General features: G+C 41.3%; 1 protein-coding gene and 1 long non-coding RNA gene across 3 annotated transcripts in view; one reads left to right on the top strand and one right to left on the bottom strand.

Annotated features, from left to right (window-relative positions):
- The window catches only part of ADTRP (androgen dependent TFPI regulating protein), a 33,000-nt gene that overhangs the window by 12,859 nt on the left and 4,998 nt on the right, over positions 1-15,143 (bottom strand). For both annotated transcript variants that reach the window (XM_074848351.1, XM_074848343.1), the window contains exons 2-3: positions 12,334-12,468; positions 10,788-10,889 (exon numbers count right to left, since the gene is read on the bottom strand). In XM_074848351.1, the coding sequence (XP_074704452.1) occupies positions 10,788-10,889; positions 12,334-12,468 (237 nt within the window). The remainder of the gene's footprint in view (positions 1-10,787; positions 10,890-12,333; positions 12,469-15,143) is intronic.
- On the top strand, positions 7,456-13,964 carry LOC141933583 (uncharacterized). The gene is made up of 4 exons (XR_012626133.1): positions 7,456-7,548; positions 11,180-11,275; positions 12,985-13,057; positions 13,279-13,964. It is a non-coding gene; the product is annotated as an uncharacterized LOC141933583 (long non-coding RNA).

The raw sequence follows: 15,143 nt of genomic DNA on the forward strand, positions 1-15,143 counted from the left end.
AAAGAGTTAGCTTGCTGGAGAAGGGTTTTTTTCTCCTCTCTTTTTATGTCAAAGAGTTTGAATTGTATTAAGCAGCCTCAGTTTCAAGGGCTTTTATGATGATAACTGTCTGAGCACAGGGGATTTTCAGCAGGCAGCTTGGTGGCACAGATTGTTTTGTGGTGGGGAGATGCCTCCAAGATGGATGCTCCTCACTGTGGGGAGGGAGGTTGGGAACACAGCAGAAGTCCTTCTGGGCTTGGATGTTAAATGGACAGTGTGGGGCTCTTGAGATGCTAATGCCTCAACTTGTTGGCTGATTTGTGGCAACTTCAGAAAATAATTTGTTGGGGTGAAATTTCCCCACTTAAAATTATTGTAATATTCCCTGTGCGAGCAAACGATAGTTTTAAGTTGCAATACATAGGACAGAAGGCCTAAACAGCGCTGGGGAGCAACACAGCAAAAACAATCGATGAGGTGCAACAGGAGAAAACTATAGCAACAAGTGTAGCTGACTAGTAGGTTAAATTCCTATTAATTAAGCAAATAGTTTCACGGGTAGATGGGGGGAGGAAGGGGGGGAGGGCAGCAGAGAAAGATAGATAGACTTTTAAACAGAAAAAAACACCAAACTAACTATTTTTTGTTTTTCCCTAAAGGCACAACCTACTGGGTGTATGGTATGAATTTCCTCTTGTCCCAGGGAAGCGGTTCTCGTATCTTCAATGTACGTATTTGTCAGAAGCTGTGCTGAGTATCTGATATGGTAGTATGGTGTGAAGGTCTTATTGTATATTTATAGTATAAGTTGCCACAAATACAGATTCAATTCTTTAAATGCACATTGAGCTACACACAGCATCCCTTAAAACATTCTTTACCTACTTGTTTAAGAGGCGGACATCCATTTTTGTCTGCCGCTGCCAAGTGACAGCTCACTGGAAGCTGCATGTCCTCCCTCAGGCCCCCCAGCACCCCCAGGAGCTGCTATTCATACCTGGCTGTCCTACTACCAAAATAACCTTTCCATCTCAGTTATCACTTTTCAGAGAAAAGAGATAGAAAAGATTTATTTGATGTTCCAGTTCCTTGCACTCATTGGCACTGAGATTTTCCTCTGTTCTGTTTCACAAAGATATTCTTCAGCTCTACAGCCTGCTTGGTTGATAGCAGAGGTCTTGTACCAGTAAAAGTGATTCCTGGATTCATTTAACCAGAAAAATGTCTTCAGTGCACACAGTTTCCATATGTAATCCCTATAACTGTCTTTTAGTCAGAAACCTATGTGTTAAGGTGCTTTTAGAATTACTAAAAAAAGTTTATTTTCCATAGGTGGTCAATAGTTTGTCCAAAATGCCCATGAAAGACAGCAGTGATAGAAAACTTGCACTTTGACCTCACTTTCAGGCTTTAGCCTTTCACAGTGGATTTGTCCATTATGCGTAGTGGATGTAAGTCCTGGTTTTCATCTGACATCCAGTGGGTTATAAAATTCCTTTGGGCTACATGAAATGTCCTTTCTAGTCTTTTCATTAATTTAAACACTTTTAACAACTATAAACTGGTTGTTCCAGCTGTATTATTGCTGTCCTAAGAGGGATTTAGTAGGAGTGACCTGGTGAAATAATCCTTTGTTGAAGTAAAGTTTTTAGTGGGGGTTATTTTATACACTTATTTCCTTAGTTTGGGGCTTTTTGTTCTCAGAGTGAATGTTAAATAAGTACATCAGCAATATAATGCTGCTTTAATAGAAAAAGCATTCTGGGATGGTATTAACAGGAATATTGTTTGCAAGAAAGACCTGGTAAGTATGCTGCTCCACTTGAACTGATGAGGTTTTGGCTGGCACTCTCTCTCTCTGTATTAGGGCACCCCATTTTGACAGGTGCAGATAATTTGGAGCATGTTCAGAAAAGGGCAGCACGAACAGCAAGAAAGTATGAGCAGAAAAGCAGTCCAAAGACAGGCGTAGAAATCAGGACTGAACGCATTGTTGTGTGTAAAGAGAAAAGGGAAATGAGAGAGGTTTCAAAGGCTTGAGAGGTTGATACAGTGATGCCTGCGATGGCTGAGTTCAGTTCTCCATGTCCATCGCAGGTAGAACCAAGGGCAATTGGCTCAGTTTTCCTCAAGAGAGATGCAGCTTTATACTGAGAAGTATGTAGCAAGGGCAAGTGAGGAAACAACCACCTAGGGAAGCTGGGCAAGCCCTTTACAGGAGAAGCTAGACAAGGTGAGTGTGATTCTGCCAAGTACCCTCTGGGCATCTCTGACCCAGCCTCAGTTTTCCTCTGAACCAGCTACCAAGGGCCATGCAGACTCCAGAGCTGGTGCAAGTACACATATCCAGAAGCAGAGGATGAAAGCATGGAGAAATGGGGGCTCTCCTCTTCTGGTGGGAGCAAGCTATTGTGACTAAGACCACCAATGTCTCCACTCGCTTAGCCAACTTCTTCTCTTTCTCAGTTCATACATCTTTGGGCTGCCTTACAGTACATGAATCCCACAGGAAAGAGGGAAGAGGAGAGAAGAGCAGAGCTTTGCACCTCATTTACAATTTCTCATTTGCCTCACTGGAGCGAGAGGCACCGCACCAGCTGATGGCCAGAGGCACCCTGCAACAGCATACCAGCAACGGGCGGACAGCATGATACAGGCACAGGGAGCAACAAGCGGGGGTGACAAGGGGGAGCCTGCTGCTTCAACACATCCATTGGCACTGCAGATGAGTAGCAAACTGGTAGTGGTTGTGAAAGACAGTTGGGAGCTCTTCTTTTTATTCTATGTTGATTTAGAAAATGCTGATTTACTTAACTAGTCATTTTTTGGCAGGCTCCTCCACTTAGGGAAGAGTTAGAGAAAATGCTCAGGGGCTCGTAAATCAAAAGAAGCTTGAAAGTCACTGCAAAGCGGGAAAATTTGGTTTCTTTTGGAAATAGCCAAGAGTTTAGTGGAAGGGGTAGATTCAAATTTCTGCTCTGCCTGATCCGCAGAGGCTTGAAGCCGAGCTTCCCACTCCCTGGAAGAGTGCTTACGCCTCCAAGAGCAGCAAATGCACTCAGGAGTGAGGCTGTCTTCCTCTTGTTTTGTGAACAGTTTCTTAAAGGTCTTGGATCTATCCTGATTTGGAAAAAGTTAAAAAAAAAAAAAAAAAAGTCGTTGTGGCATAAGAAAGTTGCTTTCTTCCCAAGTCCAATGATGACACTGGCACATGACTTATGAAAGTGTGTGCTGTGTTTTCTGTACAAATAATTGTATCTTTTAAAAATATTTTGCCATATATTAATCCAATTTTATTTATTAATATACTATTAGCTTATTCCTAGTTAGAGAGAATCACTGTATATATTAACTAGACATGCTTTCTATAGGGCCATTTCAACTTGCCATGCAAATGCCTTCTTGAGACAGATTTCTACAACAGTTCTCAGGTACTTCATGCACCTCCAGGATGAAAATTTTTTGGTTTAATGTTTTTTCTTTGTGGATATAAAGCTGCTTCTTTTTTCCCCTGCTCAATGAACACGTAGGAAAATCTTCCCTTGCACTTCTGCTATCCAAGTCTGCTGGTGACTTCACATATTTCTGCTGAGCCCAGTTTGTCCACTAACGGTAAAATCACGGTGGAATTTCTACCGAATAACCTAGTATGTTTATGAGAGCAGATGCATATTTATACAGCATACACCAGAGGAATGCATGGTTAGCTACGGGGTGCAAAGCCTGCCCTTTGCCTATGACATGCAGTTGGCTTTCCAAATGATTTCCCTCTCACAGCCACTAGACGTTGACTTTGGCAGAATCGTTAGTGATAGACCATATATCATGGTTAATCATATCTGCTGAAAGGCTTTAAAGACTTCTCGTATCCTTCTCAATAAAAAAGATGTATTTTCTCATTTGAGTTATTTTTACCATAGGTCTCTAGTGCATGGTCATTAAACATACTTTCAACCCTATTTAGCTGTGCTTTATATCCTTAAACTGACATATATCTGGAGTGCATTATTTGTATGGGGCCAAATTAAAATACATGGTTTTGCCTCTTGCTTTAAAGAAAACTTAATAATTAAGCTCAGATTGACACAGATCAAAACATTGGCAAAAACTGCTGGAAACAGTGACTCATTTTTTATTTCAATTAACAGTTTCTCAGTTTCACATATAAACAGTGAAACTGTCAAAAATAATTATCACAGAGGAGAAAAAACCTATTTCACTTCAAGGTAAGGAAAACAAGCTAAAACAATAGCTGTGTGCACTGATCAGGCTATCAGTGAATGGAACTGAATCAGAGAGCTTTTTTCTTCTCTTGTCTGGAATCCTGTTAGTAATTATTAATTATATTTATTAATCATAGTAATATATTTACTTGTCCAATAACCTCGGCTTGTTGAGGAAAGCTTTCAGCTTACAAATTTTGTAAGGACAGAAATATTTCAAATGCTTTGGTTTTTTAAAATTTATTTTTATAGTGGAAAGACAAAATTTATGGGACTTCCAAAATTATCAGAGACATTTTGTTAACTAATCACACTTATATTCTGAATTCTGATTCCAAACATTCGATTTCAAAATCCTCTGTGGCTCTTTTTGGCACTTACTATGATTTTTAACTTGGGTTTGGTTTATTTGCTTTTTTCCTGACAAACTTAGGTGAATCTGAACCAGTTGTAAAATTGCAAAATTCTTTTTGTTTCTCAAAAACCTTGGCATATGAATACAGGGTGAAGAAAGTTTCTTAAACGTACACTGAACTTCTGAAATATTGGCATGTGAACTCATGTCCTGTGGAGAAGAATGAAATTATAACATTCTCCTGCCTCTTTATTTTTTGTTTCCTACCCTATGTTATATGTTTCCCAGGATACATTTCAGGTTCATGAGTTTAAATAGACCTCTCTGGTATTATTTCCACTGTTTGGTAAGACTGAATGGAATTTTTACTTCCCATATTTTGAGCAGTTTGTGTATTTATTCAGTGTTATATCCTTGTTTTGCTGTTGAGAATGTAAGTAAAAGCAAGTTTCCTGGGACTGAGAAGACAGGGTTGGGTAGAGTTTGTGTTCAGCTGCAGACTCCAGCCTAGGCTGAGTTTTAAGCCCATGAATAATCTCCCCAGAGCTGCTGAGATCACTTGTATGCCTAATGCGTGCATTGCAGTTTGACTCGGTTTGACCCTGTTTGACTCCAGAGTGAAGGAAATGATGCCTTGGTTGACCATAGCTGTTTGTTTCTCATTTGTCTGCATTTACATACCCTCCATGTCTGCTTTCCATTAACATGTGAGACTTTAGTGGGGGATTTTTCACAAACAGTTACCACTGGCCAAACTAAACTCCACTGGGCACAGTTGGACACCATCAAGTGCTTTTGAAAAACTGCCTGTGTTCCTCCTTTTCAGACAAATTCCCCACAGAGTTTGTGTGCTGACAACCACTTATGGCTGATACTCATGCTTGTATCTTCTCCATCAGTATGTTACTGCAAAGAAAAAGTAAAAACCCACTTCGGTGCTGTCTTATGAAGCTCATGAAGCCAGTTTTCATTGGTTGACCCTTGAGGTGTTTACTCAGTTATTCAGCTCTTTGTTGGGAAATGTCCTCTTGTCTATGGAAATTTCCTTGGGTTGGTTGCTTTCATAAACAATTACAACCTGTGTTATCTGAGCGTAATAAAACTAAATGGCTTCCTGTCACCATAATCTCTATTTAGTTTTATACTCCTCATAATTTTCTGAATCTGTGTATGCTCTCTCATTTCTTGGCTTCATTTTGGAACAAATTCCCTCTTTTGATTTATTTTGCTATGATACTGCCTTCATTCAAATGCCTCCTTTAAAATTTTCTTTTGTAATCTGTCCTTACACATTTTTCTTCCTCTCTTAACCTCTCTTTATTTTTCAGGGTAGGAGGGGCTTAAGCATTATTGTTCATTTTATTTCTTTAACTAGTACATCACCATATTTAGTTAAAGAAATAATTCTCTCTTAGAGTTGCTACCTGTCTTTTATATTCTCAGCCATCAGTGCATTTTCAGGGAACCATAGATCTATTTTATGAGTAGAGTGGGAGGCACAAGGAATCCTGCTACTGAGCAGGTGTGGTGACAAATTAGTCAGGAAGCTATTGCTCAGTTTAACTCCAGCAGCTCTCCTCTCTCAACTGTCAGCTACTATCTGTTTCTGCCCTTTCCAGGTCCATTCACGCTCATCTGAAAAACAACATTATTTTTTTTCTGCTTTTTCTGAGACATGTAGGTAGTTTGGGAGCATTATTGTGAAAAATGGATGAAATGTCAGACCAATTGTATGATCAAAGGTAAAAGAGCTTCAGAGAGAGCATTTTCTGCATGTACACATGCATTTCTGGAAATAAGGCCCTGGCTGAATATCCTATTGCTTACTAGCAAATGTTTTGTCTCCATGTCAATGCCAGAATTTTAATTGCATTTCTCCCTGACATTAGATACGTAGTCTAAGAAACTGATGTTGCACTGCAGCTGGAAGCTGACATGAGACTGAAGTGACACATCCTTTGCTGTGGAATATTTGTCTCCAGCTGTTCCTTCGCGGGGTGGGTTAGGGAAACTGCACCTGTGCACGCTGGGGTAGCAGCAGCCACGGAGGATTCCCTGCCATAACATTTGTCTGTGAAACACATACTTTCTCCCTGAGGAAATGGGCTTATGTCAACAAAAATGGAAACTTCAAAAAAATATGTATGTAGTGTTGGGAAAAGCTAAGCATCTTTGCTCTTAAATGTGTGGGGTGATTAATTTCATGTTCCATATCCCTCACACACACATTCTTCTTCTTTGCCAAAAGTTGAATGTAATTGGAAGCTTATGAATGTCCACAGTTGCCAGACAGCTTAAAACTGAGATACTGTGAAATGCAAACAAATGGAAATGTTTCTCTCTTGCGTAAATATGCAAGAATTATTAATCATTAAATACCAATTGCAAGGAGAATCATTTAAGATGGTTAAAGATGAACCTGAGGTGGTTCTTGTGTACACACCTGGAGCAGGAGTCCAGTTAGAGTGGTCTAGACAAGCGCGTTCTGCTCTGCACACAAATTTTGCACCCCGTTGGCTGGTTAGTGTTGCAGCAGCTTCCTAAAATAGCTGTAGGAAGACACAACCCTTCACACAGATGTCCTCACATAAGAGTAAGAATAATTTGTGCTCATACAACTTTTTTTTTTTTCCCAGATGGAAGTAAATCATACTGATCCAAAATAACATTTTTGTTGATGTAGTTGTGTCCACACTGAGGAGGGTAATGGTTTAGCTAGGTGGGCAGAACACAAGCAACTTGTAGATACCAAGAAGTTCTAAGATGAGAGGCGACATGGCAAGTCTTGCTGGTATTCTTGCTGTCAGGGCATTGATGGCTTGATTCAGTGAGGAGAATTACTTGTATGCACCCAGGTTGTTCTTTCACTTCCTTACATTTTCTTTTTACGTTCAGATACTGACTGGCTACATCGGAGCAAAGTGCAAAGGAGCTTGAGCAGCTCACGCCATGTGGGGTCTGTTGGCATCTTTGCTGAAAGTCTGCCAGGTAAGTAATTTTTCTTCTGTGCCTCCATTTACCATCCCTCCTTTTTTATTCTCAGTTATTTAGCTTACAAGGCCTTCAGAACGTGCACAGGTCATAACTATGTGTCAGTAAAGTGCCCAGGACACTAAAATGCTGATTTTTGTCAAGATGAGAGGTTAACACAGCTACAGAATAAATTGCAAAAAGAGATGGCTAAACTAAGCTGCAACCTGAAAATAAAGAAATTGTGCTTTTTACAAGAAAATTTGCAGTTTACAAGAACTGTGCCTTACAGACTGAAAATATAAACCTCCTTTGTAAAAAGGCAATTGTACCATTACCATTTTTGTGGACACATCTGGTCAATGTTCATGTGTATCTTTTCTTTTGTTATAGATTAAAATGGTTTTGAGTGGTGTCTTCTGACCCACCATTGCTCCTCTTTGTTTAGCGTTCAATTCTGTCAGCCCCTTCAAAATGTACTGTTCCCCTCTACTGCCATTAAGTTGAATAATACATGCATACGATTTAATCCAAGCTGTCTCCAGCAGTTAGTCGCCTTCTGGAGAGTATCCAGGTGTTGCTTGAAAAGAGATGACGGGGATAGAAATAAACAGTTTCACTTGACGAATTGGCCAGCATATCTTTTGTCTCAGCCACCTTCCACTTCAAAAATCTGTTCAAATAAAATAACTGTCCTTGAGACGTAAGTAGGTTTGGGGTTTTTTCATCCATGAAGCTCAAAACCTTGTATAAAGATGGCAAAACATAATTATTGCAAGCAAACAGAAGTGGAAACTGAGGCACAGCCCTTGGGTTAAACTCAGTAGAAAGGCAAAGAGAGAAATCCAGGTAGTCTGGAGTATTTGGCTGCCTTCAAATATTAGACAGACTCCTTTCTGCGTTAGCCATCCTTTCTGCAAAACAGCAAATGTTTCTGCTCAGAGTACAAAAACATGCCTAAAATGTAGTGCTCTCTGTACGACTCTGGGCTACCAGGTGGGCAACGACACTTTCCCACTGTAAGAGCAGTAAATGTGAGAAAAATAAATGGCTAGTTCATTTTTGCAGGGAAGGTGCTGCAGCATCACCACGAACCCAGGGAGCTTGGTATTCCTGAAGTGTTTTTGCATGATTATTTTTTAGGTTCACTCTTCAGTTACATAACAACATATGCTTTCCCTATTTACAACATTAAAATAGACAGAGATAAAAAAAATTACTCCCACTGCAAATGATATGGCACTGACGTCTACTACTGATACACTGATGTCTTTTTCCACCAAAGCCAGCTAGATGCTGCCTCAATCTGCCATGAAATGTCTGTAATCTCAGAGCCATGAAGTATAGCAATGTGCAAGGAAATGAACCCAAAGAAAAAGTGTCTTCTTGGCAATCAGAACTTGGAGATTGTCCCTTAAAGTGTCAGTAGCTCCCTGGATCTTCCTAGTGGGTTGGAAGGAAGGGAAATATCCAACCCAGTGGATATTTGTGTTGGAAGAAAGAAATGCCTCAGCTAAGCCTGAAGGCACCTGTTGGAAGGTGTCCCAAAATGTAGGGATTGTCAATAGCAGGGATCAGTCTACACTGGTGGCAGATGTTTTACGCTCAATAGTGACTGGGAGGAAGATTTCCCACCCAGGAACTGTCAAGCACAAGATGTCTTCAGTGTATTAAGAGCTTAGAAATAAAATACTAGGTTGTGATAGAGGTCTGCTTTATGTGAAGTTTCTCTCTCGTCAAAATAATTTTGAGGAAGAATTGTTTTCCTTTTTTAACACCTGTTTTTGACATTTCTGAAATGGAAAAGCTTTTTGTTGTTGTCAGACTGACTCTGTTATGAAATGTAGATGTAGGTAGTATAAGAAAGAAGTTATAACGAATACATTTGAGGGATTCCTGCAAAGAGTTCTTGCACATGAAATAAAAATGTACGTTCCAGCACCTCTCAACCTTCCCATGTCATAAACAAACATGGAAATGGAAAGGGCAAATTCTCAGCTGTGCGCCGGGATTAAAACAAGCAGCAAAGCCCATCTCCTCTCAGCTCCACCCTGTGCCCTCCCCTTCCCCAGCACCTACCCTACTGTGAAGATTTTAAACTTCAGCCAGTCGCCCATACCAAAGCCCGGACCTGAAACTGGCATAACGCTGGGAACTCAAGGAATCTTTCTTTTTGTTGGATGATGGTTTTGAGAGAGAGCAGTGCCCATTTGCATCTGTGTGGAGGTATGGACAGCCATGTAAAGGCCCTGGTGAAGATGAATTGGTGGGCAGAGAGCAGGTGATAAGGTTAAAAGTGCACAATGGCTGCAGTTTATCACTCGGATATCAGTAATGTGGACATGCATGTGTGTGCTTGGATTGCAGGCACACGTATCTGAATACGCCTGTCTAAATCAAGTGGCTGCTCAAAACCTTTAGCAAGTGTCCTCAGCCAGAAACCCCCGAATCCTCCGTATTTACCTTCAACATGCATCAGAAACTGCTGCAGCGGGTTGCAAAGCGTTGTACTTAAGAATTTAAATTTGGAGAGAAATGAGTCTTTTGTGCGATTATTTCATACTTTTTGGCTTCTCTGATTCAGACCAGCACTGAACCTCTCCCTTCTCTCCCCCTTCCCATTAGCCCCACGAGGCCTCCCTGACCTTACAATCCACCCACGGTTTCCATGTTACTGTCAGGCTCCTTACACTTGACTGATGAGAAATATGTGATTATTCAACACATCATAAAAACAGCCAGAGCAAATGAAGGAGAAATCTGGAAAGTATTTATAGAAAAATCTGTAAACAATCATTGCAATTCAGCTATTCAAAGCTGTGCACACATTAGCTTATTAGCTGTAGAGCTGTCAGATGTTCTTTGGTTCTTTCACCTTTTTTAAAAATTAAGAACTGCTTTGTTATACTCCCAGCCATTTTGTATTTCATAGACTTCTGTTTGCAGAAACCACTTTTTGAGCTACAATAACTGAGATTTTTTTTTTTCCCATATGACTACACATCATTTCATTGACTTGAGGTTCAACAAGCACCGATTCACTGACATTCCTTGTGTGCTAAAGGCTTCTCGAGGTGACTTCAAGCACATGCATCTGTTTGCTGTGTACAGCTCAACATCAGATTCAGTTAAGTAGGAAGGAGGAGGTGAGAAAGAAGAAGCTGTGAAACTCTTCTGGAAAGCGACACAATGCGACGGTGGGACACGCATTGCAAAGTCTGTCTTCTCTGCAAGAGGCAGGGGTGTTTCTTACTCACCATAGCGTGATTTAACCAGAGCGGGATGATTCCATCAAGGCTTTTGGGGTAAACCAGCTCTCGATTGTAGATATACAGTGTCCAAAAGGATATAGACACAAACTGGAACCAAAATATAAATAAATTTCAGAATGAAAGACAAACATAATTGATAGGATTTGGCTAGTGCTTTCATTTCTGAGAAGGCAAAACATCTCCTACATGAAAAATGGTGATATTGCCAGATAAATTCACATATCTCACGTTACAACATAAAGAAAGGAATTTACTCTGAGGTGCAGTGTTCTGTGTTGATACTGCAAGAAAAACCTCCTTTATAAACTGCCAACGCTGACATTTTCTGTGGAATACCAGATTAGCTTTAAACTTTTTTTTTTTTTTTTCCTTTGCAGATGGGATCTTTTGATGGTCCACAAGTTCTCCTCAAGGGACTGGCTGTCAAGCCACAAAATTTGTTCTGCTCAGTAACAAAGTAAAAACAGACCTTGGTAAGACAGTTCACATAAAATTTACCCTTATCTTCACAATTCATAAACCTAATTCCTGAACTGCAGGTGCTAGCTGCACTGTGGGCACCCATTTCTTTCCCAACAGAGGAGGATTTACAGTGGGGGAACTTAACTGGAGGAAATGAACGCTGGTATCCGTTACTGATACCTGGAAGCTGATTTGCATTTTTTTTGGCATGGCTTTGTATCTGAACACACTTTGTGTGCCTGGGGTTGGACATCAGGGTGTGAGATACTGGAAGAATGAGACTACCCTGTGCCTCCATCCTGCGGGCACAGTGAGGGTGCCTGGGGGTTATGCCAGCAGGATCGTGAATACTGCTGTGCAGAAAGATGAGTTAGCCAGTCTCTGTCTCCATCCCTGGCAGGACTTTTTTAGTGAGACAGCTGGGTGAGCTGCTTGTGGACCACATATAAGCAGTGCTTCTCAGTCCTTTGAGATTCAGAGATGGCTGAAGGCTTCACTCAGGAAGAGTGGTACCTACATGTATAAGTAACCCATCGGTTCCCATCCAGCCCACAGCACCAGATAAACAGTATTTTGATAAACAGCATTGTCTGTGAGGGAGTAGGTGATCTGTGGTGAATCTGATGTTGGCTATGACTATAATTATTGTCCTATGAATCTGTTTCTCCCCAGTTCTTATTTAAAGGCACGCTGGAGTCAGAGATGTAAGATTTTACTGCCTCTTAGGTACCCTCTCATGTCCTCCTGGCCCATGCTGCCCTTTAGAGAAATGCCTTCAATCAATACATCCACAGCTATTCAGAACATGAGATTAACAGAGAGATTACACCTCATTCAGCCTTTGGGATCAGTCTGTTCACTCGGGGACAGCAACCCTAAAGTTTGTGCAAGCGGCTTTACTTTCAACCATGACAGGGTCAGCACTCTTTCTTCTTCTAAATGGTCTAAATCAATTTTTAAATGGTGAGAGAAAGCCTATAGTTCTTATATATTTTATACATGTGCATATTATGCTATACACCCATAATCATTTATGCAAACGTTATTTTTATGTACAGAGGTTACTTACTGTGGACACTGGGAAAGCCAGGACACTGAAAAGAAGGTCTCTGCTGGAAATTACGCATTTAGCACATCGCAGTTTCTTAATTAGTCTCAACACATCAGCCAGGAAGGACACCCCATAGAAGATAGCCTGCAAAACCTAAAGTAATTACACCTAATGAGGGAAACTCATCCAGCTTTAATTAGCACATTCCTCAATGAACTCTGTTCTTGCTCTTCAGGGAGCTGTTTTGTTCATGAGCTGCAAGCCCAGTTAAGGGAAATGGCTGTTGGCTAAATCTTTTTTACTAACTGAAACTGATTAAATAAAGTTGCTCGGGAGATAACTTTAACAGTACCTCGTTTAATAGACTAAACAGAGATGTGTGATGTGATTCAGATGGGAGAGGTGGAAGGACATGTTGAAAGCCAACTCCTTCACACTTCCTATGTTAATTGTTACCTTCAGTGTATCTGAGAAGGAGCAGGGGAGAACAAAATATGCCAGGAAATGTTTCCTGTAAAGCAACTGCTAGATAGCTTCTCTCACCACTTAGCCAAGACAGGGCCTTCTTTCCAGGGACTCACAGTGCAGTTGATCTGTCTCAAGTAGCTCAAAATGCTATAGCATGAGAACTGGGTGCAGAAGTTATCAAAACCAGAACCTCTTTTGCAGAACTCAGAGGGATTCGGGAAAGGATTTGAAGTGCTTTAGAAGCAGAGATCCAGACTCCACTAACTAAAACTGAGTAAGTTAAACTATTTATAACTAATGAATTTTGGAGTTGGGGGTGGGGGATGGGTTGTGTTTTGGGGTTTTTTTTCTTTCTTTAAATAATTTACAAGTAATGAGGGTGGGGTTGTTTGGAGAGGGTGCTAGGAGAAATTGTGTATGAAATTGTCACAATACTGTGGTTTAAGCCACTACTGTTTTTCTGATTAGTTTGTTTTCTCTCCTAATGCTACACAGCGGATCAAGCTGAACCAGATTTGTCAGATGCACAAAGGCAAGCAGAAAAATACTTCTTCCACTACCTTGCATTCAGCACTGAGTCTAGTTCAGTTCTGTTAAAGGAACTGAAGGCCTCTTCTTTTTAAGGCTCGGTTGTCCCAGAGTGATGCAATATGGGAAATGCAGTTTACTGCAAATGCTGGACCAGCAAGCAATGTTGAACTGGAAAGAGGCTGTGTCACAGCTTTCAGGATGAGATCTCTTTTGCCATGATCTTACTCTGAATCAGATATTTATTTACAGCAAAGTGTCTGAAGCTGTGGCTGGTTACTTCATCAGTTTCTGAAGGAGCCGAGAAGGGTGGTGCTTGGGAGGGGACAGAATTAGTGCAATGCTTTTCCATCAGAAATTCCTTTATTATCAAAATATCTGAGGGAAGGAGGGGGCTATGATTTCACCACATCCATTGTCAAACAAGGATTTCTGCAAGCTTTAGTTTGCAGAGACTGAGTCTTCCCAGGGAGCAAAATAACCATAGTTTGCATGACCAGAGTATCCTTGCAGTTATCCGCAACCATCCCCGTCCATTTTGTGGCTTCCCAGCAAAAGGAAAAGATACATCCTACCTTCCCTATCTTTTCCACAGTCAAGCTGGTTGCCACGGCAGACTGCAGCCAGGTGCCACGGGGGGAGTGTCTCCCCTCCCTGTGCAGCCCCACAGCGGTGGAGGTAGGGAGCTGCAGATGCAGACTGGGTAACTGGCCCAGGGTCACCCAGGATGAGGTGTCAGAGATAGTGCACCACCCGGTTCAGCTGCAAAGCCCCATGTTTCCTCTCAGAGTGAGGGGGGAACAGCCACATTTTTGCATAAAAAACCCAAGCAGCTTCATCAGAAGTCACATATGGTTTTGTTCAATTCTGAGGCACCCAAACCAGCTCTTTTAAATGTGGTTTTCTCTCTCTCTCTCTCTCTCTCTCTCTCTCTCCCTCTCTCTCTCCCCCCCATTACCACAATTAGCCTCTGTAACTGCAGGCACAATTTCAGTCAGTAGGGATTCAGCCCTCCAAGTCACGGGTCTCGTTCAGAAAGTCCATACTGGGGTGCAGTGTACTCAAACTGAAGCACATATTCAACCCAAACGCCTGCCCCAGTCCTTGGCCTCACCAGGACACCAAAACCAAGTCCCTGAAGAGCTAAGAAAAGCCTGGTAATAAACAGAAGCTCTTGTTACACCCTGTAGAGTCAGCAGTAACTTTCTGTAAAAAGCATGAAAAATGAACATGAGGGTGGTGACAGTCTGGTGACACATGGTGACTAATTGCCAATAAAGCAATTAGGGAGAGGCCTGGTTCCCAGAGGATGGGGCTATTATTATCTTGTTCATGGTCAGCCTTACATTAATCATGGGACAGGGATAGGCTGCTTCTTACCCCCTTCAAAATTAACTAAAACAAACATTTCTGAAAAGAAACAGTCCCAAAACAACCACATTCTCAGCCTGGTAAATATTCTGTCATATGCAGGGGAGGACAATGTTATCTTCCGTATGGAAAATGCTTATCCGAATGTGTAACCTGACCCGTTTCTCTCACTAAACATGGAGAACAACTCCTGAAGCAGTTTGAACTCAGTCTCAGGAGCTTGTTTTCTGTGCTGCTCATAGCTCTACCCTTGTCCATCACTGCGGAGTCAAAGGTGTTTCAGTCAGTTTGTGATCACCCTATATTTCCAGAAGCAATGGAAGAATATGCAAGTAATTTTCAATCCAGAAAACTGAAACTAGCTAGAACCATCCTTAGTAACTCTCAGTTTGTCAGGGTGTACCACTGGTAGACTTGAGTCAGAGCACCAAACCCATGCTCTTCCAGGCATATTCCTGTAA

The sequence above is a fragment of the Strix aluco genome, chromosome 1 (genome assembly GCF_031877795.1).
Source record: "Strix aluco isolate bStrAlu1 chromosome 1, bStrAlu1.hap1, whole genome shotgun sequence".
NCBI lineage: Eukaryota > Metazoa > Chordata > Aves > Strigiformes > Strigidae > Strix > Strix aluco.